General features: G+C 39.0%; 1 protein-coding gene and 1 long non-coding RNA gene across 3 annotated transcripts in view; both read right to left on the bottom strand.

Moving 5' to 3' along the window:
• The window catches only part of vipr1b (vasoactive intestinal peptide receptor 1b), a 55,122-nt gene that overhangs the window by 7,194 nt on the left and 21,917 nt on the right, over positions 1–26,011 (bottom strand). For both annotated transcript variants that reach the window (XM_086306305.1, XM_086306306.1), the window contains 9 exons: positions 15,146–15,246; positions 12,765–12,862; positions 10,550–10,682; positions 7,438–7,591; positions 7,246–7,306; positions 7,012–7,084; positions 3,261–3,352; positions 2,504–2,633; positions 601–642 (listed from right to left, as the gene is read on the bottom strand). In XM_086306305.1, the coding sequence (XP_086162431.1) occupies positions 601–642; positions 2,504–2,633; positions 3,261–3,352; positions 7,012–7,084; positions 7,246–7,306; positions 7,438–7,591; positions 10,550–10,682; positions 12,765–12,862; positions 15,146–15,246 (884 nt within the window). The remainder of the gene's footprint in view (positions 1–600; positions 643–2,503; positions 2,634–3,260; positions 3,353–7,011; positions 7,085–7,245; positions 7,307–7,437; positions 7,592–10,549; positions 10,683–12,764; positions 12,863–15,145; positions 15,247–26,011) is intronic.
• On the bottom strand, positions 20,679–26,002 carry LOC147322025 (uncharacterized). Its single transcript, XR_015131045.1, has 3 exons — positions 22,681–26,002; positions 21,515–21,635; positions 20,679–20,924 (listed from the first exon to the last, which is right to left on the bottom strand). It is a non-coding gene; the product is annotated as an uncharacterized LOC147322025 (long non-coding RNA).

Genomic DNA, 26,011 nt, shown 5'->3' with positions numbered 1-26,011 from the left:
AAAGAAAATCAATATAGCTTTTTCTTCAGTCATTTTCTTCCACTTCTACCTTGTCAATATTTGTTTTCTTGCTATCGACATGTCTGCCATTCCTTAAGCACCGAGAATTCAACAACTAAACCTAACATATCTTACCAGCAGTGCACAAATCTTCCACACTTAGTAAAGGACACCTGGAAGTTGCATGAGATTAAAATTCAGGCAGCATAGTGTGAAGCCTCGCCATCTAGCCCAGATTCAATCTGGCCCAGCACTGAGAACATAAATAATCTGCCCACAGAGAGCCTGTGCAGACATCACTGAATAGCTCCCTGCCAAAAAGACTGTGTGCTTTTTACAGCCCTCCCACCCTGCAGGCAAAGTGCAGAAAATATGCTGTGGGGAGGTCCAAGAGAGGAGCTGGAACGACAAGCGCCGGTGACTCATACCCGCCGCTCCATCTACCTGTCAGGACTGTGTGTGAATGTAAATGGTGCGCACAGGGAGCGACGGAGAAACTACAGATAAACTACATTTTCTGAGAATGAGAGCACGACTGCAGGCTATCTCTGTGTGGAAGTACTGTGGTGTGTTTATATCAGCAGTGTTTACATCACCTACCTCTCCGTTCAGGAAGCAGTAAAGGACTGCGACCACAAAGCCCTAAAAGGAAAGAAAAACACTGATAAGAAAGCAGGAGCAGAGGATGTAATGGTTAAATTTCTTCTTTGATCATCTCGTCTTATCAATTATTTGTTATTTTTACAGTTTTTCTCAGTTCCAGAGGCATCCTTTTTAAGATCTTAGCACTAAGGATGGTTTCCCCGTGTTTTTAGCAAATCTGAATACCTACTCTGTGGAACTGTTATTATTATCTGAGAGATTCAACAAGACATGATTTTAACTTGTATGATTCACTGGACTTCCCTCGCTCTCCCTATTCTCATGCACCTCACGGTTAATGCTCTCCCTTGCAGTGTAAGAAGCGAGAAACCCCTGTATAATCCACAAACTTTCACTACACTTTTTTTTTTTACGTCATCTTTCCCTCCCACCTCCTTACTCCTTTCTCTCTTCAATGTCCAGTCCGATTCCTCGGTGTATCTGAGTGGGCTCTTCCTTGTTTTCAAACTGGTGACACGTTGGTGCGCTAAAGCTCAGTAAATGTGTTTTACAACACTCCTACTAATGGCCCTCAGCTGTTAGCTAACTGGACAGTATGTGACATTAGCTGATCCAAGTCCCGAGAAATTCCACACTCCTTTGTGATGTGCATGCAGTCTGACAATGTCACATTTTAGCACATGCTCGGATCGCTTGGAAACCCGGGCAAGCAGGTACTAAGAAAGTACCTGTACCAGGTACTATGACCTAATGGGAAATGGGTTTGATGAGCTGACTACTAGTAGTAGGTACTAATGGAAAAGGGGCTTAAAGGTACAACACACTGAACCTTGTAACAGCTGGGCTTCAACAGCACAAGACCACATTATGTGCCACTCGTGTCAGCTAAGACAAGGAGGCAACAATTCTCACGGGCTCAGGGAAATTGGACAACAGAAGATTGGAAAAACGTGGTAGGCTGGTGTTACCAAAATGAAAGCATGAATCTGGATTACCTTGTATCGAGAGACCAGACTGCTGGTGATGGTGGTGTAATGGTGTTTGGGGATATTTTATTAGCCAAATTCACTGTACCCAAATGGCCGCCACAGTCACCCCATCTCAATTTGGGTTGTAGTGGAACTGGAGATTCACATCATGGATGTGCAGCCAACAAATCTGCAGCAACTGTTTGATGCTGTCATGTCAATATTGCCCAAAATCTCTGAGGAACTCTGTGCCACGGAGAATCAAGTCAGTTCCGAATGCAAAAGGGGGATCAGTCCAGTATTAGCAACGAGTACCTAACAAAGTAGTTGGTGAGCACAACTATTTAACTCATGAAGAAGACTTAATCTCTCTTGGTTATAAAGATTGTAGACACTTGTGTTTGTTTTCCAAATACCTTCTTACAGCTTTAACTGTCTTAATTAAGCCAAAGCAACAGAGGAAAAGCTGTAAAAAATAACATGTGGCAGTCATGACAGTCATAAATGTATTACACAGACAAAACAAATGGGAGTCGAGTTGTAATAAGAAGGGGGAATAAAAGGAGTAAGGAGAGGATTGTGTTGGAAAGGTTTCCATATCTTCCAAGCTGTTGTAATGCAGCTGTGCTGTCTGGCTGCATTCTCCATCATTCCTCATTAAATGATGAACTGAAATAACATCAGAGCTTTAAACAGTGACAGTGCCACTGAGCCAGCCAGCAAAGTGCTTGGAGACCTGATGCAGTTTTCTTTAATAGTAGCACTCGCTAGTTCAGGGCTGAAAGCATGCCAAATCACTATTTTTGGACTTTTTAAAAGTTTAAGTGACCACACTTCTAGAAGACTACATTTATTTTAAGGCACTGGATTTTAGGAATCTACAGGTATTTTTTTAACAATCACTTTTTCCTCAAAAACATTTGATCTCATACCTGAAATGATCCCAGAATCAAGTCAAAAACCAGCCGCAGCTCAGTCTTCACTTGCTCGGGGATAAATGCAAACACTATATAATTGATCCCAAACAGCGGAATCAAAAGCAGCGTTGACTTTGCCAGTCGCCTGAAATGATAAGGCAAAAACAAATTCAAATCCCTCCCTCCAGTCAAACCAGCATCCAATCTGTCTCTGTATACCCCAATAATGAAATGCAGCTCAGGAGTACTTTTCATTTTAAATTTCAGCTCAGCAGACCAGAGACGGAGGGGGGGGAAAAAAACACCATGAAAAGTGTCAGTTGGAAAATAGCTCATGCATTATGACTGGCTTATGAGATGCTCTCCATCATATGAAAAACCACTTAAATACATATAGCACTACATCTCTGTGTAAAGCAGCTGCTGGATGGTGGAAAACCACAGTGTGCTGTGCATGCTAAGATTTTCTTTTCTGAAATCCAAAAGGACTAGTTATCCCTGCATCGCTCTGAGCGTAAAAAAAGTTACATTTGCAGCAATAGTTACAGGAAGAATACTCAGGAGTACGTGCTACTCTGCTGCTCTGCAAGTTTATTCAAACGAATCTTTGTTTATCCTTACAAAAGCAGCTAATGTTCACAGAATGTCCACCGAGACAGAAGTGGCGGAGCTCTTTCCAAACACCCTCGTTCGTATCAGTGACATTTCATCCTTTATTAGCTGATACACAAAACAAACTTCCAGCATGAAAAAGAAATTTAATTACACTCACGAGTACTGGTTGGAGTCGTTTCTTCCAATATCGGGGCAGTTTATCTTCTGGCGAAGTATCCGAATGATGCAGATGAAAAGAATAAAGTTCATCTGTGGAGAATACATTACAAAAGTCATGTGAGAAAAGCACTGAGGCATTTCACACTGCATCTAATGCATATGGGGAGATGTTTGTGAGATTCAACTCATAAACAGAAGCGTTGGATTGTGGCGCTGGCCTGTGGGAAAATGAGCATTTCTAAACTGATGATTTGGGCTGTGAGTGTGAACTTGCAACACATCAGTCATCATGATGCACTCCCAGCTATCAGTCACTGGCTAAGTACAGAAAAACAGAGTGTACTAACAGTAAGGCCGCTGACACTCATGTTAAATAATGAAGCTGACCCTCCTCTGGGAACAACTGCTAGCAAATAACTAAACAGACTCATTTGGACACTAGTAGGCGTCTGCTATGACACTTTGTCCAGAGCAAGCTTTTAATAGCTGGAAATTATATTAAAAGCTTCTTTTTTTTTCCGCCTTCCATGAGAAGATCAGTACCACTCATGATTTAGCTAACCACAAATATTTAAACACAGAAAACAGCTGGTTCTTTGCAAAAGGTTCAAAAAGCATCCGCTAGATTTTCTATAAATGTGACGCAGAACACAAAAAGACGTAGGCTGTGGACCCCAGCTGCACAAAAATGGCCAAGAAATGACGTAATCAGGAGCAACCGGACAATATTTCCAGTGTTTGTTACTATAGCGATTACTTCCATTAAGAAAGCTGATAAGATGCTAAGTTCACTTCAGGTCACTTCACGAGTGACCAAATAGGTAATGTGACAACACACATATGTTATGCCAGTTACTAGAAATCTCATAACCATGGCGACAACATCATTACTAAACAACAACAACTTAAAGATTAGACGACCTTCAAGTTAAAAAATCATAGAAAATAAATCTGTTTTCTTAATTTAAAAGTGAAAAATGTACATTTTTGGACTTTGGCCTGGTTTTTGCATGCTGTTAGCCAGAGTCTGTTCTTCTTTTCAACTTTTATAATGCTTCTGGTATCGTTAAATTAGCTTAATGCTCGAGTAAAGCTATAGGCAGGCTTCTAAAAAGTGGGCCACTTTTGAGTATTAGCATACTATAGACCAAAACAAGTGTTCAAGTAGTAAAGTTAAACCATTTAAATGAAATTCAAGCACAAAGTTTGTATTAGCAAAAAGAAAAACCTGAGTACTAGCATGTGTTGGGTTGTGTAAATGCTAACTAACACTGTGTGAAGCTACCAGTGTTCACTAACATGCAGCTTTAATTTTATTGTGTTCAAATGGACACATGAGCTTGGCAACGTTTCTCTATTGCATATGTCTCTAAGCATTTATTTTTACTGCAACTGCAACTGCTCATCGCCACAGATCATCGGTCTCTATTTCACTCAACACTCTTTATGGTCTTACTATTTCCCTCCTGCCTGGCAGCTCCATATTCAACATCCTTTGTCCAGTATATCCACTATCCCTCCTCTGCACATGTCCAGACCTAAGCTGTCTCTCTGATGTACTCATTTCCAATCCTGTCCCTCCTGGTCACTCCTAATAAAAATCTCAAGATCTGCCACCTCCAGCTCAGCCTCCTGTCTTTTTGTCATTGCCACATCTCCAAACCATACATCATAGCAGGTCTCACTACCATCTTGTTCCCCACTCTCTGCTTCCCTTTCACTGTTGCTGCTATCCTTCTGTCACAAATCACCCTTGACACAAGTCTTTTCACCCTGCCTGCACTCTCTTCTTCACCTCTCTTGTGCACTGTTGTAAACTTTTATTTGAACAAAAAAATGGTTAGGAAATTACAGACCTGCAAAATAAAACATCAATGAGGGTGCACATTAGTACATTTAAGAGAAGGAAGGAAGAAGTATTTCAATGGGATCCGCTGAACGCTTTGCACTCCTCTGAAATAGTCTCACTCACGCAGAGATTAGAGTCTGTTTTTCTTACTAGAGATGCGGTTCAATCTGCATCTGAGCTGTCACACTTTAGCATTTTTATCTTTTGGGGTTTTGATCCGTGCACTGGAGAAAAACTCATTTTTTAAATTACCTTTCTGCTTTCAAATTTGCATGCTAAATATTAAACTTTTTTCCAGCAGCCTGTTATCTTGACTTTGAAACTGTGACTTAAAAATGAGGCAAGCAGCTGCTTTTAACAGCTTATTTCTGTCTGAATTTCATCAAAGACTTGAATACGAGCACAGAACCACAGTGTAAAAGTCCATATCTGTGGTTTTACTGAGTATGATGGATTAAATTATTGGTTTGACTGGACACTATTTCCTTCTGGAGTCCTTTTGTCGCATAATACTATAACTTGTTTCTACACTATACTGCCAAATATATTCGCTTGTCTGCCTTCACAAGGACATGAACTTAAGTGACATCCCATTCTTAATTCATTGGGTTTAATATGATGTCATCCCACCCTTTTCAGCTATTACAGCTTCCACTCTTCTTGGAAGGCTTTATGTGTTGATGGGAATTTTTGACCATTCTTCCACAAGTGCATCTGTGAGGTCAGACACTGATGTTGGACGAGAAGGCCTGGCTTGTAGTCTCCAGTCTAATTCATCACAAAAGTGTTCTGCTAGGTTGTTATCAGGACTCTATGCAGGCCAGTCAAGATCTTCCACACCAAACTCTCTCATCCGTGTCTTTATGGAGCTTACTTTGGGCACTGGTGCACAGTCATGTTGGAACAGGAAGTGGCATACTGCTATACTGTTCCCACAAAGTTGGGAGCTGTAAATTGTCCAAAATGTCTTGGTATGCTGAAACATTAAGAGTTCCTTTCATTGGAACTAAGGGGCAGATCCAGCTCCTGATTAAACATCCCACACCATAATCCCCCCCTCCATCAAATTTTACACTTGGCACAGTGTATAGGACAAGTACCGTTATCCTGTCAACTGCCAAACCCATATTCATCTATCAGATTGCCCAAACAGAGAAGCCTGATTTGTCACTCCAGAGAACACATCTCCACTGCTCTAGAGTTTAGTGGCAGCGTGCTTTACACTACTGCATACAACACTGTTTTGCACTGTGTGATGTAAGGCTTGGATGCAGCAGCTCTGTCATGGAAACCCATTCCATCAAGCTCTTTATGCACTGTTCCTGAGATAATCGGAAGGTCACATGAAGTTTGGATATCTGTAGTTGGCGAGTTCTGTGAACTGAGGTGCACAGTTCACCGCTCTGTGATTTGTACGTGGCCTACCACTTCATGGCTTTGTTATAGTACCACTAACAGTTGACTGTGGAATATTTAGTAATGAGGGGATTTCACAACTGGACTTGTTGCACAGGTGGCATCCTATTACAGTACCACGCTGGAATTCACAAAGCTCCTGAGAGCATCCCATTCTTTCCTAAATGTTTGTACAAGCAGTCTGCATGACTAGATCTTTTATACACTTGTGGCCATGGAAGTGATTGGAACATCTGAATTCAATGATTTGGATAGCAAGAGAATACTTTTACCAGTACATCTGTATATATCTTGGATTGCGTGCAGCTTAACTAGAGATAGGTTTTTGTTGTTTTCTAGTGCTTTTTTCAGTCTTTGTGTCACTCAGAATAGACGAATGAAGACAACTTTTCCACTCTTAGTGCCATTTACTTTGAAAGAGCTAGCTCAAGCTGGCTAGTGCTGATATAAACCATGAAAATGTTTTTAAAGCTCATGAACTTACCAGAATTGATGCCAAAATAGGAGTTTTAATGATCCACCAGAACACATCGGTGTTTTCTATTATATCCCAGCACCTGGTAAGACGTGAAAGAGTTTTAATGTATAAGATGTAGCAAAACAAAGCAACCCCCCCCCCCCCCCCCCCCCAAAAAAAACAAAAAACAAAACAAAAACAAAACAACACAAAAGAGTATTTTCTGCTCGATTCTGGTCTAGCAGTTCCCTAGTCTCTCACCCCACATCATTATAGTTGGCTTTAGCGATGCTCCAAGCTGTGATGAAAATTGCTGGACCGCCTGGGGGCAAAAAAAAGTATACAACCAAATGTTACTGTGGATTCCAGCTGTAAGGTTCTCGACATGTAGTTCATGTACTGCTGACACTCTATAAGGTCTCGCTAATAGAACAAGAAACAAGACTTTCTCACCCCAGCCGATCAGAATATAAGCCCAGAAGTACTTCCTCTCGGAGAAGAAGGAAACGGCCAACAATGCATGCAGATAAAGGCCTTCCACCAGCAGCCAGAAGAAACTGGCCATTATACAGTACTGGAAAAACACAATCACTGCTTTGCAGCCAACCTGGCAATGGACACAAAAGCATGAATCATACAATGATCTAGTTAACAGGGACAACCTTATGTTGAAGATGATACGGTGAAATTTATTCCCAGTTGTGGCCAAAAACTGCATTTAGAAAATGAAAGAATAAATTGGAGTTGTTTGTTCCCTGTTGGTGAAAGCAGGTATATATCTGTGTTCTTTTATATCAATATGAATCCTATGACTGCAGTAGAATGACAATTAGTTTTTCTTGTGCCCTTATTAATAACTTGGAAGCAGAGATTCACTCAAATGCTTCTTTTATTATCAATAAATTCCATGGACATATTGCACTAAAAAAGCGAGTTACTACTTATGAAACTTTTGTAAATAATGGCTTTAAAGGTAGTGCAAATCTGTGTCCTATTCAGCCTGCACTTTATAAGCTCTCTGCCTCATTCAGTGAAAGAAAAGCTGCCAAAGTGCAGAAATGTTCCGAAATATAATGCAGGAAGTGAGCAGGATTAACACTGAAGCACTCATGAAGCATTTACGAAAGATTGGATTTAAAGAATGTTTTCCCAAAGAACAAAATGACCCATAGCTTCTGAGATTAGCCGAAGCTGAGTGTGACTGAAGTGGCAAGTGTGCTGAATTAGTAGATTTATGAGTAGTAGTAGTAGATGCCCTGATAGGGAATAAGCTTCTTCGCTGGGAAACAATACACCTTCACAGCCTGTTTGGGCGTGCTCATTCTGCTTGATATTATGATAGCTGAATAAAATGTTTCTGCGTAAGACATCTGAGTCTGCATTCACAAGATTTCCATAGCACAGGAAAACACAATAAGCTCTCTTCTGGTTGGCTGAACAACGTTTGCGTGAGGGTGGATGAGTTCATTCAAAATTGAGCTTGCCGATGCTGAATGCTGGGGAGGCAGGCTGCTATTGACATTGTTACACAATGACATGTATAAAAAGGCTGATTTTGTCTGCAGTGTTTCTAAATTCACTCTGCTGGTCAGATCTACAAGCCTGTACAAGCAGCTTTAGAGTGAGCAACGCGGAGATCCTACGCAGAAGACATCACACGGATAAGAAAAATCAATAAACTGTGCTCCTTTAAAAAGACTCCGTAAGAGTGAATACATTGAGCACTTTAGCAGCTGGAGTACAGCAACACAATAGGAAGGGCTGGGCTGAAGGGCATTATGGGTAGAGAAAAGTGGACAGTAAAGAAGACAATAAAGTCACAATAAAGAAAAGAAAATCAGAAAAAGCTGTCAGGTCTTTGTCACGACAATAGAGTTGAAAGAAGAACAAACAAATAATGATGTGTAGTTGGACAGAACCTACCTCTTAAAAATCTAAAATGCAAAATGCAATCACGACATGCTTTCTGTTATAGCCACTTTCTACTGTAGTACATTTTAGATGGAGATATTGTTTAGATGTTGAATTTTAAAAAAAAATTTTTCGATGGGAAATAGGTTTTGAAAGCTAAATAAACATGATAATCTATGGCTATCTGATAATATCTGAATCTGGCTTGAACGTGAGGATTTTTAATGACTAGGAGACTTAAAGAAACTAGCATTCGAGGCTGACATTGTGCTGGTGGCTCTCTGCTAGTCATCAACTCAGTTAATTTAAATCCAAGAACTGGGTCTCTTGACTTTGTTTGCAGCACTTTTAATACCAAAAATATGTTGCAGCCTGTCTAAAAAGTCTCCAGTATGGGTGAGTGATTTCTTTTTTTCTGTTTTCAGTGGCCTTGGCAATCTTTTGTATGCAGTCTATGTTCTACACAGGCAGAATATAGACAAAACGAGCAACCCGTCTGAGTAGACAGAAGTCTTTATGTATGAAATGTCTTGCTTCTAGCTTCTCCAAAAACATGCGCTGTATTGAAAATATTCACATAATCCAGAAATGTCTTGTTCTGTTTTAGTCCTTGTGCATGGAGTTAAAGTTTGGGACAGCTCATTGAAGCAGCTGTTACTGGGCTGACAGGAATTTTGTAACCCATATAAATTGATTCCCACTTGGCATGTTGAGGGGGAAGAAAACGGACCCAGATGGGCTGCCTAAGCCTTGCTGCTTAGTTTAATATGTGCAAATCAGTACAAATTGATTGCTGGAGCTGAGTTTTAAAAAGCCTGCCGTTAGTCGCTAAAGGAGGATAAATTGTGAGATATTATGCCACTGGAAAAACAGGGAATAACAGGAAGCTCAGACACGGATCCATGCTCGTACCTTAAAAAAATGCATTTTTTAAATATGCTTTGAATTAATCGGGTGTTTAACTATGGCAAACATCCAGCTGTATGAGAAGAGATAATGAATGGAGCATGCAGAACACCTGCACACATACAGATAAACACAGCAGAAGCAATGCTAACAGCTGTAATGGAACTAATGTTGGGGTCACGATGAGCACCGCAGCACCAGACCCGTCTCTATAATGTCTCTTTCAAATGTGCCATGATAGCAGCTGGCTCCCGTCAACCCAGCGAGTCCATTAACGTAGTGCAGCCGACCACAAAGCTCACTAACAAATAGAGTGAGCCTCTGCTCATTGTGTGGCTAAATTCTGTAACATGAACCTCATGTTTATTGGCCACACACCTGACGGGGCTTTGGACTGTGGCTCATTGTGAAGGGGTGATGGTTGAAAGCCAAAGGACAACAATCAAAGACTGTGGGCTGTAAGTCCATGTTTTTATTACTATTTTAATATTAACATACTTGGCTAATATGTGGCTTTTGTTGTGAGATTGAAACTGAAAATTGACACAAGCCGTTTTCAAAACTTTTAAGTTATTCATCAGCTATGATATGAGAACTTAAAATGTCAGTAATTATCAATAATGATCAGTGATGCTACAATACTGTACTAATACTGTACTGAATGTACTGTAATACTGACTGTATTGAAGTCTTGCTGAGTTATCTGAAGTTCTAGGAGAGCAGTCATTAACAAGCAGCATTAACTCACAGAGCCCGAGGAGCAGTTGTCCACCTCCCCGACCTCGTAGAGAACCACATCTTTGATGAAGACAGCGATGGCCTTCAGGATAAATGAAACAAATAGATGCATGTGGATGTAGTTCCTTGTGCAGTGGAGTTTCCTAGGACACACAGAATGAGAGATACAAGAAAACAGATCAAGACAAAGCGACAAGACACGCGGAGAATTCAATAAAGAGGCCCTGCATGCTAATTACACAATGTCCTCAGAGTTAATAGCTTAAAATGACAGCAATTCACAGACAGTTAAATCATAATTAAGTTTCTTAGTTCCCTTTCACTGTGTGGGTGGATCAGTTTTAGAGCACAATAAATGGTTTTTATGGTTCTTCACACACCTTTGAAAATAGGCAGGAGAGGTGGATTTCCAAGAAGTTACAGTAGTAGAAACAAGTAGTCCTAAAACATCAGTTCTTTTAACACTTCTTCTGCTGACTACATTATCAATACTTTAGAGGTAATTGGGGAAAACAGGTTCCTAATAGCTTCGATCACTTTTTTAAGTCAGAAATGGTTGTTGTCTGGGCAGGTAAATATTCGCCTGGAGTACAGCACGTGCCCAGTCAGTTAATGTTCCCTTGGACATCATAACAGTTTCATTTAACCGTACCTCATTCCCAGGAGAGTAAATTGCCATGATACCAATGTTATCCAGATTTTATACTCACATCAAACAGCAACTGCTATTTCATTTAAATCCCTATTTTTCTTCTACTTCTACTTTCTTCTAGTTCTTCTTTATTCAGTTTCGGTCAGCCTTTAGTGTCAGACAGATGGTCTCACATCTGACTCTAGAAACTGTAAACCTGACTTTTAATGTCTGTATGAGCTCAACAACTGTTCATCCAATCTACTTTTAATGTGTTGGGGTTCCTCCATATGTTGCCTTTTAGAAATGCGTGTAGTGAACCATATAGCACTAATACTGCTCATAATACCCGACGGTCATAACGCTCTTTCTGGCTCAAATCTGTGGGTTGTTTTGATTTCACACCTTCACACCTTTTATCTCCCTGACCATGGCCGGCCTTGTGACTTTGGGTGCGTGACGGTGAGCAAAACTCTCAGGTGGACACACTTTGACACCTATTGCTTGTCTTTGCAGAAAGCATGAAAAGTGCCTCTTATCAGCAACTAATTCAATAAGGCACTTTCCGGTGACATGATCGGCAAAAGACTCAAAAAGAAAAATGTGACCAAAAATAAAATTCAGAATAAATGTTACTCCACCACTGCGGCCATGAAGAGAAATGGATGGCAGTACACTGAGAGAAAGCAGCTTCCATGTAAGAAATGAAAATCAGCACACATCATTTCACAGCTCATGCACTTAGGTGTGAATTTTTGCAGCTGCACAGTATATAGAGTATAGAGTTTTTACAGTGTTTGGAGGGGGTGTAGCACACAGGAAGAAGAAGTGCTCGAATGTGGCCCACCCATTTACACATACAGTCTTTGTACACAAAAGTTATTTCTTTGCAGCATTCAGCGAGAAAAGTTCACTTTGCGTCTTACTCAGGCAGACAAATTGCATACAGCAGTTTTTCCAAAAAAAGTAATGTGCGGTATTATGCGAGTCACTCTTGAAATGTCCATTCATTATCTTTTAGGGTGAAGATGTTGCAATTTAAAGCTGGCTTCTTATTCTTCCTCAGAACTGTAATTGCACTTGAGGAGGTTACAATCGTTCCCTGGCTTATCAAGCAAAAATGCCGGTCCTTTTTTTATCCCGCAATACTTCAAACGTCTAACCTTCAAAGTGCTGCATGCGCCATCAAAAGATAGCAGAGTTTGAGTGACAGTTTATTTCATTTGGACGCTATTTGTATCTTTCATCTTGGTTTAAGCCTGCTATTATACTCGGGTGTGATGCTGCAGTGATCAGAGACGATCAAATTCCAGTGAAAAGTGTTTGACGCGTGACACAGAAATGTGCAATTTGTCACAATGTTCATGTCACATCAGCCGGCAGGGATAATGCCACTGTCAGTGTGCTTTGTAGATAATAGCACGTACTGATGTTCTTCACAAAAGTCTCACTTTTTGTTCCGGTCATCGTTTTTCTAAACAGCTGACCACATAAAAATAAGTTAATCCAGATGGAATGAAATTCACAGTGAGTGCAATTAAATAGCACATAAGTACTTAATATAAAACAGCTGAGCTATTGTGCATCTACATACCTGAAGATGCAGAGGATCACAATAGCGGTAGAAAGCGAGACGAGCGAGACGCTGTGGCCGATGGTGTAGCCGATCTTCACTTGCCAAAAAAACTTTCCCTGCACAAAGAAACATAAAAACAGAGAACAAATCAAAGAAAAGGAAACAGCCGGTGCGTGTTTACACACTCAAACAGTGACATCACTTGTGTTAGTTGATTTAACCATTCAAAACATTGATTTGTTTCAATTTTTGGCTTAGAGATGTCTTTTATTATTGTTGTTAAGCATTTAGGCTCCACTCCTGTCATTTTTAAGTGTTGTAACTGAAGAGCTCTTGAACCACGGATTTGTGTCTCTCTCTTACCAAATACTGGATCAGTCCAGTCATGCGATATACTGTAACAGCATCCTGAATTTCTGGATCCTTTCAGAGAAGCTTCGCTATGTTACTGCCATGCCACTGTATGTTGTGCGCTTGATGGAAATTAAATTAAGATCTCCTGCATCCTCTGGCACACTCACACATATCATGTTTGCAGTAAGATGGACATCAAATTCCTTTTAGAGTACTTCACCGGGCCAGGTCCCTCCTGACTTCCTATGTGGCATACTAATGAGGCCGCCTCTTTGACTCAGAGAGCAAAGTGCCCACCAAGAAAGCTTTTACCACCCTGCAGTGCACATCCACTCTTCACTCTGCTCCACCTTCGTCAACACGGACAAGATTAGCTCTGGCTGCAGTAAAACTGAACTAAATAAAAGCAGCATTTGATTTATTTATTCTGGTCCTACTCCTGGAAGGATTCTGAATAACTTCTAATGACTCATAATGCCTGATAAGGGAGGCGGGAGTTATTACTGACCTGTCTGTGTCAATTATGTCAAGTGTGTTTCAAAGACATTCGTATTTTAATTACAATACGAATGTTTTTGTTACAGCATCAAACCAAATTACCTTATAACCATAGATTTACTTTCTAATCCCATCTTTCTCCCAATGTATGACTAGCTACTCTGGTTATCTTTACAGTTAAAATATACATTTATCAGAACACATTGTTACTCTTTGTTGAATCTGTACACAAACATGTATTCCTCTTAAATAGCACAGGTCTGCAACCAAAAAACTGCTTAGGATTTTTACTGAAACCGGGAAAAACGTTTTAAAAATTCCATCACATCAGGTTTTCTTGCAAAACTCATGTTTTTAGTTTCATTTCCCCTTTTAAACTGAAATCTGGTATCCTATACTTGAGTCAAAAAATCGTATCCACTAATGATTTCTCACATGAATTGAATGTTTCTAAGAGCGAGACTCAAGAGAAATACAAATAGAAAATGCGAGGGATTGAGGGGGTCAGTAGGAGGGGGAGTGTACGGTGGGTTTGGCAGTGTGAGGAGCTCAGATGATCATGTCCCAACAGGTTTATTTTGTTCATAGCAAAAGGTAAGGAATCTCCGAAAAATTATGCATAGTTAATTGTAATAAAATATTTATTTTTTCATTGCTGTTGTGCTTTTTTTTTAAAAATGTAAACTCCTCCTGTTTTGTAAAAAAGAAAAACTGTGAGGGAAATGGAGATCATTTTTAGATTCAGTACCTAAAAAACATCAAATTTACCCAAAATTATCCCATGCAGCTGGAAAACTTTTTTTGCAGAACTGCGTAACCTGCATGCATCAGATTACAATTTTAAGTTAGCGACTATGTAAATACAGTATGTAGAAATAAGTACGCTTTAGCAATGCAGTAATGCTAAGTAATGCTATCTTTAGCGTTGTAAAGACTAGCAGGTTATCTACTTCCACACTTTATATTGAACTAGTCAAAGTATCTCGGGTTCTAACTCAGCACTTCACAGTTATGAATCAGGGAATTTAATGCACCTTCCTCTGTATATTGACAAGCTACCGGTATACTAAGGAACATACTGCATTAAGCTGTTAAGTTAGTTGGGCATGTTGCTGTGTTCCTGCTAACTTTTGCTTTATAAGAAAATTTCTTAAAATGCAGTCTAACAAACAGCTGTTCATTAATTTCCTCATCTTGCTGTTTCCTGACATTTCTGTACATTTCTATATTATATTGACATTTAGTCCAACAATAATAAAAAGCCTGTACATGAAAATATAAACAGTATTCTTTGACAGCTTCATTCTATATATTCTGTAGACTCAGTCACTTGAGACAACTCAATACATAGGAGTGAACAAAAGCGTATATGAGGTACACAGTGGCAACCAATCAATACAGTAATTTCCCCAATACAGCCAATAACACCCACCCACAGAGCAAAGAAAAGAGCTTCTCATTCAATTCTTCCTGACCGCTGGCTCTGGACACCATTTCCCGCTGTGCAGCTCTGGTCATTCACTATGAGACTGTGTCAGTCTACTCACATCATCGCTAGTGCTGTTGAGATTGTATCCACAGCTCACAGCAATGTCAATAGGATGCATCTCGGTCCAGCCATCTTCTGTGCAGGTTTTCGAAAGGTTACCTGGAGACGGAGAAGAACCAAAGAGGTCACAGCCACCCAAGCGTTACATTTCCTCTGCCTGCCACCCATTAGGTTCAAATTGGACACGTTGTGACATTGTCAGTGACCCAACAGGTCACTGCAAACAGCAAACAACGGCAAAAAAACCAAACTCTGCAAAGTGCCACAAAAAGTCTTTCCTGCTAATGTGAGCCGCTATTGACTTGTACTTTACCTGAGCCTGCAGAAAGGCACTCTGCTGTTACAGATATTGACTGATCCGTATCTTGCCATTCATCTAACCCCACATAATGATCCAGGCAAGAATGCATGCACCAGATAATACTACCATGCCCACAACATACTGCTTAAAATTTACTCTAACAGCCTATTGTTTAACATCTGATGATAATATGAATAAAAATAATTAAAAATGTTAATCATGATAGGTCTACTATAGATATTATATATAGATTGAGGGTTATGTTTTCTTTCAGATTTTCCTGATTTGTTAATTATGAGTTATAATAATATCAGATTACATTTTAATAATAATAATAATCTTTTTGCAAAAAATTGTTACAAATTGTATATATTACTTGTGTACCATCTGTCAGCTAAAATCAGCTGGTTGTTGGTGTTGGTGACAGTAAGGTTGCAGAGTGCCCTCTGGTGGGTAAACTATGAAACAGCACTCAGGACTCATAATATGGTTGAAGGATGTTTCTATTTCTTCTTGATGTTTTTAATTCTGTTGTAAATGCTGGTACTGATATATTGCCCGATATTGACCATGCTGATATATCAGGTTGGCTCTATTGTAAGATGATATACGTAGGCAAAAAACAATAAATGAATGATTCTGCTGGAACCTTCTGAGTGATTCATACTGCACGTCTCAACATTTTGCACCTCACCAGATTAATTTAATTACAACATAATTCCATAATATATTGACAGAGAGCGTTGACTGGATGGTGTGAGACTTTCTTTCAAAACTGGTATAAATCACTCCTAGAAAAAACACAATTTCTTGAGAAATCCCAGCTACCATAGAGCGAAAAGCAGGGTACACACTGGCCAGGTCGCAGTCTGTCACAGGGTGATATTTTGAGTTTTCTGTTCTTTTCTATTTCTTTTTTTTTCATTATAGCTTTTCTTTTGTTTTTTAAACCTCCTGACTTTGAAATGAAGTATGCAATAAAAGAGAATCACACAAATCTGTGACCGATATTATCTGCTTTCCATAACCTGATTTCTATTGATTTGTATGGAACTGAACTTTCACTTCTAATATTTCTGATTGAGTTTATTTTTTCTTCTTTTTTGTGGATTTCCTATAGAGACTTCTTTAGATGGTCACAAAAAATATTGAGCCACGTTATTTTAAGGATGTTTAGTTACTATTTCTCTCACTCTGCAGCAGAAACTCTGTCATTTGGTTTATTTGTGAAATTTGTTCATGGTTTATTCATTCATGGGGCATCAACTGTTCATGTAAACAGCTTAACCACTAAAAGACCTTAATTTTAATGTGACCGACAGACAAGCTGCTCTGTGCATATAAACAAAGCCGCTTATAACCAAATGATATCAGGCAGTGAGCTGCTAATGAAAGAATGTGCAGCAGGAGGTTGTTTCTACAGCATAAGAGCGGTCATGTGACTGAATACCTCTTCTGTGACTGCATTTACGCATCATGCTCAGATGCTCGAGTCTTATTTTACCATAAATCAATTTCCCAATTTGCCAAACACACCTTCATGGATGCGTAAGTAAACACACACACACACAACATCAGGCTCATTAAATCAACATCTTCCACATTCCTCATCTGTCACCACACAACTTTTCAGACAATTTTTGAAGCGAACGGCACGAGCTAAATCCTCCAGAGAATCCTGAATGAATACACTGACTAAAGCTGACTTGAAGTAATCGTATAGGCACATGGACTCATGTTCATTTATAGTCTGGGTGGAAGGGATTCGGTCTTTCCACAAGATTTACTCCAGGGTATTGCTGAACGGCAAAGCAGAAAATCGCCAAGAAGCAGCGTGACCTGACCTATACTCGAGACCATTTCACAAATAAAACTTTGAAGCATAGAGCCGTTGAACAAATGTTGTGTTTATATGGATCGCTTAGATTACAGAAAGAAATCTATATACCAATGTCCCAAAAGAGTTGGAAAATAGGCTGTCTGTCAGCACCCACTACTTGATAAGAGATGTTTTCGAATATGGTTTAACAAAAAGTGCTAAATATGGTAAAAGAAATTGACAATAATCCAAACAAATCCCACTCTAAAAGAAAAGAGGGGGAGAAAAAGCAAAATTTAAATTCAACCACCTTCAAGTACAGAAACAAAAGCTAGAAAATTGATTTCAAAGGACTCTTCACTTTATTTAGCATGTTAACAGTTTCAGCAGAAACACACCAGTAAAGTCACCCATGATTGCTGTTTGTTTTTTCATTGCATGGACACAATTCACAATAATAATAAGAGGCGATACCGGCGGACTCTGAGAGTCCCATTACGCTGACTAACAGCTTAATCTGTGAATTCTCATGCAGGACTAATGTTTTGTCAGGATGCTGTCAGGCTGCATAAGTGGAGATCTGCTGTCTGGTCACATGGTTGAGTCATTTGCAGAGAAACGGAGAGCCCTCTGAGAGCTGGAGCATAGTCACCACAATGGTCATGTCTCTATGAGGAGCATCTTCAAATGCCATTTATGAATGAACTTATCTCACTCGTCCCTCAAGTATGAAGGATAATATCGAATTTATCATAATTTCTGATGCTAATTTGTTTAATTTCCTTTTTGTCCTCTGTCATTTCCATAAAAAAAAAAAAAAGAGTACATTTACATGAGCGTATTTAATAAAGCTCACACAAAGGCTACAGATGCCCTCGAATCAATTATGACTCAAGTAAGGGCAAAGATTTATTAGATTATTTTCGTCTCTTTGATATTGATTTTTCTTTATTGGGTATTTGTCTTTGCCAAACTGCAAACTCAATAAGCGCTGGGACACAAAGAAGTCTCCTACTCATTTGATCTCTAATAGCCACAGTCTAGTAGCTCGCAATTTTCTCTAATCGAATTTTTGACGAGCCAGTAGATTGTTACAAATTTAAGTGCTGGGATATTTTGGACTGCTTCTCAGCACTAATTGATGCATTTTGGCATTTGGTGTTGCTTTTGACGTCAGATTGATATTTAGATGGAAAATGATGCGGCTCAGTCCTGGTTGTCTTTTTTGGTTAAAGTCACGCTAGCTAATCATGATGCCCAGCATGACGCAGCACATCCAGATGCTGACATGCGCAACATCTATAATATTTACCGTATGTAATATGTGACTATTGTAAATAATATTTACAATACGCTTAGAGTTTGAAGATTAAAGAGATTTATTCCAGACATGCAGTTGCGGTCTTTGTATCCCTCGAGAGGACTTTACCTCAAACTATTTCCCTCTCTCTTTATTTGCCTATTTGCATTCACTCTTTGTCGTTGTTATCAGCGGGTAATACCATCAAGCTTTCTATTTCATGTACACATTTTTTCTCTCTAGCTGTTTGTCTTTGTAATAGGTTTCCAGATATTCATATATTCAATGACTGCAGCCACCGACCTCCCTGCCTGTTACATATATACTTTTTACCTAACTCAGAACTTCGGACTTTAAATAAATTCCACAGCTTTTCTGACAAAGCGCTAACGCTGCCACTCAAATGTCAGCTGCAGCTCAGGTGTAAAGCTGTGAGAGCACAAGAAGCTCACAACAAGCAAAGCTTGTGATTTCTCCACCAGGCATGTCAGTAAACAAGCTTTTTTATCACAAGCGCTCAGGGAAATCCCCCCACCATGACAGCAAAGGTAACGTAATTTTTCCATGGTTGCCTTTAGTTTGTGTCCCTGGTATCGCTGCCACAAAAGAACACAACACAATTTAGCAAAAAAACATGAACTGGAAAAAAAACTTGCTTTTTGGAAGGAAGGAGGTGGGTTTAAATCCACAACAACAACAAAAAAAACCCACTTTTTCTGGTGGGAGCAGTTTCAATCTGTTCTACTTGAAGCTAGATAATTTTTATTAGTGAACTCCAATACAGAAAAGCTGATTTGGGAAAGAAACGTTTAAAAACTGTCAGCAGAATATTGTCTTTTTTGGGTCTCCCTCCTACTTTTGATGTTGTGGTATCAAAAATGTACTAGAGGTGAGATGAGTTTCCTCCAACTGTCCAAAGAAATGCCTGTTAGGTTAGGTGGTGACTCGGCCATAGATATGAATGACAGTGTGAATTGAAGTCGACCTGTCTGTGTTAGCACTGCAATGGATTTCACTTCGAAAGATATTTATTCCCAAAATGATGACTGAAATCCTGAAATCCCAAAAGGAAATCCTGCAAAATTCACTGCAAAAACTCAGGGAGGCTTGCTAATATAAGAGACTGATGAAATCAAAATAATAAAAAAAATAGTTTAGTTACAGTTTTATGATGTTATTTGAATGAGAAACTAATAGGTAATATTCTCACTTTAATCCAGTGTGTGTTGGTGAGTGGTGGGAACAAAAACAGCAGAGACCCAGATCTCTAAATGTAACACATGACATAAGTGTAATGCTGAATCCTTGTGTTTTAAGGCTGATAAGAGGAGTACGCTTTGGGTTTAATAAGCTCCCAGAAATTTTACTGAAACACAAAAGTCTGTTACTAAATATGGACAGCGGCTGCGTTTGTCAGTGTGGGCTTTTTGATAAACATGGCTCCTTAATGCACCGACCGAAGATTAAAGAATAGAAAAGACAGCTTTTTAACACAAAATGAGAGAGAGATGAGTTGGATTCGGGTAAAAGCCATTTCTCTTTACTTATGCCTCTTATTACAGGTGAAGCAATCACAAAAGAGTGGCTGTAGCTAAAAGTCAATCGTGGTTTTAATCTGAGAGACAGATAAGACGGTGGGCAAGCAAAAAGAGCGAATTCAAGTGAATAACAGAAAATTGAGGGACGAAACAAAGATTTCCATTAAGAAAACTATATTTGTCACAACACATTGTATAGTACGAAAAACTGATTTTAAAGTAAAGTTTACCCCATTAACTGGTGCACAGCAAATCCAGCATGTCCAAATTAACACTGTCGGATTTGATTTCAACACTATTAAAGTGTCTATATGGGTCCACACCAGAGAGTGTTAATTTAACTCTTTTTGGAGAGTTGGTACGTTAACTCTGATTTAGTGTTAAACACCAAATCTGTCTGGAGTTGATAATTTAACACTTGGTGTTAAGAGTTTATATATTAACTCTCAAAGAGTATTTTAGTTTAACTACGTAAGAGTTATCTTCTAATTCATTCTAAAAAGCGGGAATTTTACTGTTCTGAACTTCTAGACATTTCTTTTGGAAATAAACATTTACTAAAAAGACGCAATGGTTTTTGAAAAACATTTATTCTGAACTGTGCACCACAATTTCAAAACATTATCTGAAAGATGTAACAGTGTACATGTTCTCACTTTCATTAGAATTTTGTTTATCAAAAGGTCTGACATGGTAAATGCAAATAACAGCATCTCATCACTTATTTCTTCAATACAATATGCATGTCCTTCATTCATCCCTTTGTGGAACTTCAGCGCACTTCTGCTCTCCCCCATATTCCATCTTCACAAGCATATCCTGTGTGGAGATTGAATAAAAATTAGTTGACACTAATTAATGGCACAAATAATCCAGTAAACAATGCAGCACAGTAAAAAAAAAAAAGGAATCCTCTTTGAGCCATTACTTGTGTAAAGTATTTTCCCAAAAGACAAGGACACAGGCAACAGGTATACTGAACTAAATGTAAAACCGTAACCTTTTTCATTTTTACCTAAACCGTGTGCACAAAACTCTGGAGGGATCTATGCTAACGTAGAACCCAGTCAGGACGTCTGCTACTGCTGTTTGCTCGTTTTTTTATTTTTTTTTTATGGGCGATCGTTTTCAGGCTTCAAGTAGCACCATTATACCAACATTTCACATTCTAGACATTGTTTTAGGTGTATTTGACCAAAAGTTTGACTGAAAATTCACATGCAAGCTTTTTTTCAAGGCTGTGGTATTTGCCCGCAAACGATACCTTTCAGCTAGCTAAAACAGAATATTATGCTATCAGCGAGCAACATGGCTAATGCCTTTCACACAGCTTTGTCTCAACTCCAAAAAGCCACAGAAGTAAAAGCTAATAATAATAATTGAAACAATCTTTGGAAAAAATGACTTACCAAGCATGGCAAACAACTCAAATATGTAGAGCAAAATGTTCTGAAACGGCTTCACTTCAGCTTTGATTGGAGCCGTGCTGGGGGCGGAGTCTGTGAATTTACTCTGTTGGTGTCATAGCCCCTGTAGGAGTTCAGAGTTAAGAGGTCAAGAGTTAATGTTTCCATTGTAACACCTCCAGATTTGACATAGAAACACTCATTTTTAACACTCGATTTTAACTACTATCATTTTACACCTCAGAGTTACATTAAAAGAATGTGACTCTGCTTAGAGTAAAATTAACTCTACTTTTGCAAGAAGACTATTAACACCAAAACATTTAACACTTTTGAATTTGCTGTGTGGGTGAGATTTTTCAGAAGTACTAAACTACAAACACCCAGCACGCCCCTGCGGGCGGTTTATCCTTCAAGCTCGGGTCCTCTACCAGAGGCCTGGGAGCTTGAGGGTCCTGCGCAGTATCTTAGCTGTTCCCAGGACTGCGCTCTTCTGGACAGAGATCTCCGATGTTTTTCCCGGGATCTGCTGGAGCCACTCGCCTAGCTTGGGAGTCACCGCACCTAGTGCTCCGATTACCACGGGGACCACCGTTACCTTCACCCTCCACATCCTCTCGAGCTCTTCTCTGAGCCCTTGGTATTTCTCCAGCTTCTCGTGTTCCTTCTTCCTGATATTGCTGTCATTCGGAACCGCTACATCGATCACTACGGCCGTCTTCTTCTGTTTGTCTACCACCACTATGTCCGGTTGGTTAGCCACCACCATTTTGTCCGTCTGTATCTGGAAGTCCCACAGGATCTTAGCTCGGTCATTCTCCACCACCCTTGGGGGCATCTCCCATTTTGACCTCGGGACTTCCAGATTATACTCGGCACATACTCGGCACAATATATATATATATATATATATATATATATATATATATATATATATATATATATATATATATATATTATTACTGATGCTAATATTAGGGCTGGGCGATATGGCCTAAAATTCATATCGCGATATAATTTGAAGCATGTGCGGTAACGATATATATCACGATATATTCTTTTCTTCTGTATAATGTATTTTCCACACTATAAAGCACACTTAAAATCCTTTCATTTTCTCAAAAATCGAGAGTGCGCCTTATGTATGAATTCTGGTTGTGCTTACTGACCTTGAACCGATTTGGGCGTGCAGAAATCTGTTAAAAAATGTTTTAGTACTACTTTGGTAAGCCGCACTGCTTGATGGATTGTCAGAGCATCACGGCTGCTGTAGTGAGGAGCTTCGCGGAGTAATCTGGGTCCAAAACTCCGTCCGCTTCAGGTACCAAAGTCAAACGAACACTAAGAGTTAAAAACGGTCTAAATTCTTTCATCTTTAATTAAATCATCAGCGATGCTGCTTTACCAGGTGTAACAATTAAGTTTAACATCCATGCATCCGTGAAAACAGAAGTTATTAAATTTAACGGAGTTAGAAGTTAACAGGAAGTTAGCTCGCTAGTTTACACCTAAACATTTCATACCATGTTCTGACTAAGAGATTTTTGAAACTAATTAAAACATACAGCTCTGCTACCACTACCAACATAAATGAAGACCGAAAACTAAACAGCAGTGGCGTTTGTAGGGTTACTGAAGTTGGACTACCTGGTATATAATGTTGTGCTACGTGATTGCTTGCGACACAGCTATGTTAGCATAACATTAGCACAGTGAAGCTGGAGGATGAACGCCAACTTTTTTCCACTTGATAAAAGTTAACGTGAGGGATTCTGGTGGTCAGGGACAAATGCAATCGCATAGCAGGATGCTATACACGGGCCAAACTTCAGTCAGGAGAACAACTGAGATTATTCATCCACAATACGAGGTTAGTCATTAATATACTGCAACAACATGGGAATAGAGCAGCTGCGAGAGAATTCAACATTAATGAATCAATGTTACGGAAGTGGAGGAAGCGCAGTTTTTGGCTTTCCCCATATTTCAAAAGTGCTTCATCTCTTTGCTATGACTGTCGCCCGCCATAATTTGCAGATGATAATGGTTTTAGCCGCCGCAATGCTTTCGACCAAAACAGGCGCAGCTTGATAACATCATCAACATGCGCTATCGCGATAGAGCGATATAGTTTTGTTTTTGTTTTTTTTTGTTTTTTTAGCGATATAGTCAAAATCTCTATCGTTGGCCAAATTTATATCGTTTCTATCGATATATCGCCCACCCCTAGCTAATATATTACATATTTAAGGAAAACACTATTTAAATAAAAAAAAACAAAACAAAAAGAATACATATATATTAAGGTAAAAAATGAATAAACTGGATTTTTTTACTGGTTGTTCTTTTGCCAACATTTGGCCAACATGCAATACTGCCTGTGGTGATTTTAAACTCACAGGTCCATTTAAACCAATCCAAGATTTTTAGCTTTGAATTCACCCTCTTTCACGTAGGCATCTGTACATGTAGTGCTGAAAATCCATCTACCATCTATGAAGTGTTAAATTTCCCCAGGACTCTAATTTGCTGTTTGACTCTCTGAGGGGCTAATGCAGGTATGAGTGCATCTTCACTTCCAGAGGGGGGGAAAAAAAAGAAGAGATCAGCTTGCAGAAAAAGCTCAGGGGAATTTTGACTGGCTTTTTAAAAGGTGATGGATTGGCTTTCATCACACCCAAAAAATATGCAGCGTTGAAAAAGCCACATCTGCTTTTTGGATACAAGCCGGGAAAATATACAGAGAGGCGCTAAGTTTGGAAACTTTGTGAAAAAGTTTAAGAGTAAGAAAAGTAAGAAAAGGCACAGTTTGTGGAGTGAAGTGTTTTCCAGAAATAAATAACACACAAGTTCAACACAATTTAAAGGAGTGATAAATTTTTTTTAAGATGCTGATTCACTTTCCAATAGTTAGGTGCTAAATACAAAGCCTGTCAACTTAGCTTAGCCTTAAAACTGGAAAAGACAAATCAGCTGTTGGGCTAAGTCAAAAAAAACAAGCGTCTCTAAATCCCTGACAAACAGAAGCTGGTGTTTTTCCATTTTGCTTTTGCTACAGGTTAAATAAAGGAATTTTAACCTTTTAATTACTCACCTTTAGAGGTTTTAAATTACATTTTTTAACCACTGCACAAAGCTCAAGTCTCTCTTTGCTTAGCTGTGACGCTCAGGAGTGGGTGTAGATGAAACATAAAGATATTTCGAGGTCACATTTTACTACACAGAGTGCAAAATCTGACAAGAAAAGTGGAGAAGATAAAATAATTCCCGTGTTTTTAATAATTTGTTACCATATTTTGATTCATTTGTGTAGATAAAACAGGTGTACATTATACAAATAATCAGAACAACAGGCCAGGTTTTAACCTAAAGCCAAACCACAGGCGAGTTTAAAAACATCTTAATAAGACAGAAGCAGCCCTCAAAGAACAACGGTGACATTTTGAGATGTTTACAGTCTTCCCTGAGCTATTTTGTCACGCTATTTATATCCTAAAAACAAAATTTTAAAAAACTGTTTAAAGTCTGCTTTACATCCTTTTTGTCTCTAATAATTAACCAATTATTTTATAACCAGATGATGTAGGTTTAAGGCCTCAAACCCAGAAGCTACATCCTTATACATACCATTTTATGACTCTATGTTATGTTAATGGTTAAATCAAATCTATCTGTCTATCTCTCTGTCTGTCTGTCTGTGAGGAACATCAGTTAGTGTAAATGGATTTGTAACAGTAAAAGCCCCATCAGCCATATTTTGCTCCAGTGGAGCTGACAGTGATTGGATATTAGCACATATCAGTCAGGGTAACATTAACTTGCTGGGTCACAGAGCCAGGAGCAGGGAGAAAGCCTGCAGGTGTTGCAAAGAAGTAATGGCTATCTATCAGCACCAATTTAAAAATGGCTCTCAGCGAGGAATGGAAACGACTGAGAGGTTTGTGTCAGGAAATGTTATTTGATCCCGTGCTTCACTGTTCACCTGCCATGCTTAATTTAATATCCAAACATTTCATCAGAGGCAGATAAAAAAGAACTGTAAAGAACGTCAGTGAATTAATATACTTCTCAAACTATTAAAAGCTGCATGTCCAATAACTGAAGCCAGAGAGGTTACACAGAGGAGGAACACGTCTGAATATGAGATGGTAAAAATGGGTCTAAAGATTTTAAGGGCACAGTTAAATGTAATCAGAAGCAATTGGGAATATGAATCCATGTGTTACGAGATTATAGCAAAAACTATCTTTATAGTGAACCAGTGTGTCCCCGCAGCTTGACAAAACAGTATTATATTACACCTTTAGTGCTACAATAAAGTTGATTAAAATAAATAAATTAAATAAACTCTTTTCATTTACCGAAACTACTCTAAGATCCTTCTTCATGTTTTGTGCCAAATGCATGCGCGAGCACATGAAACTGACTGTGTTCAAGCTGCACATTGTGTTTGTTTCTGAGTGATAAAAGTTGCATATCTATTTAAGATGTAGATACAAA

The sequence above is a fragment of the Aulonocara sp. 'chitande type north' Nkhata Bay genome, linkage group LG9, assembly GCF_057382095.1.
Source record: "Aulonocara sp. 'chitande type north' Nkhata Bay isolate Kocher_YH1m ecotype deep benthic linkage group LG9, A_spYH_male_GT1.1, whole genome shotgun sequence".
Classification (NCBI taxonomy): domain Eukaryota; kingdom Metazoa; phylum Chordata; class Actinopteri; order Cichliformes; family Cichlidae; genus Aulonocara; species Aulonocara sp. 'chitande type north' Nkhata Bay.
This window is presented reverse-complemented; position numbering and strand designations above follow the sequence as displayed.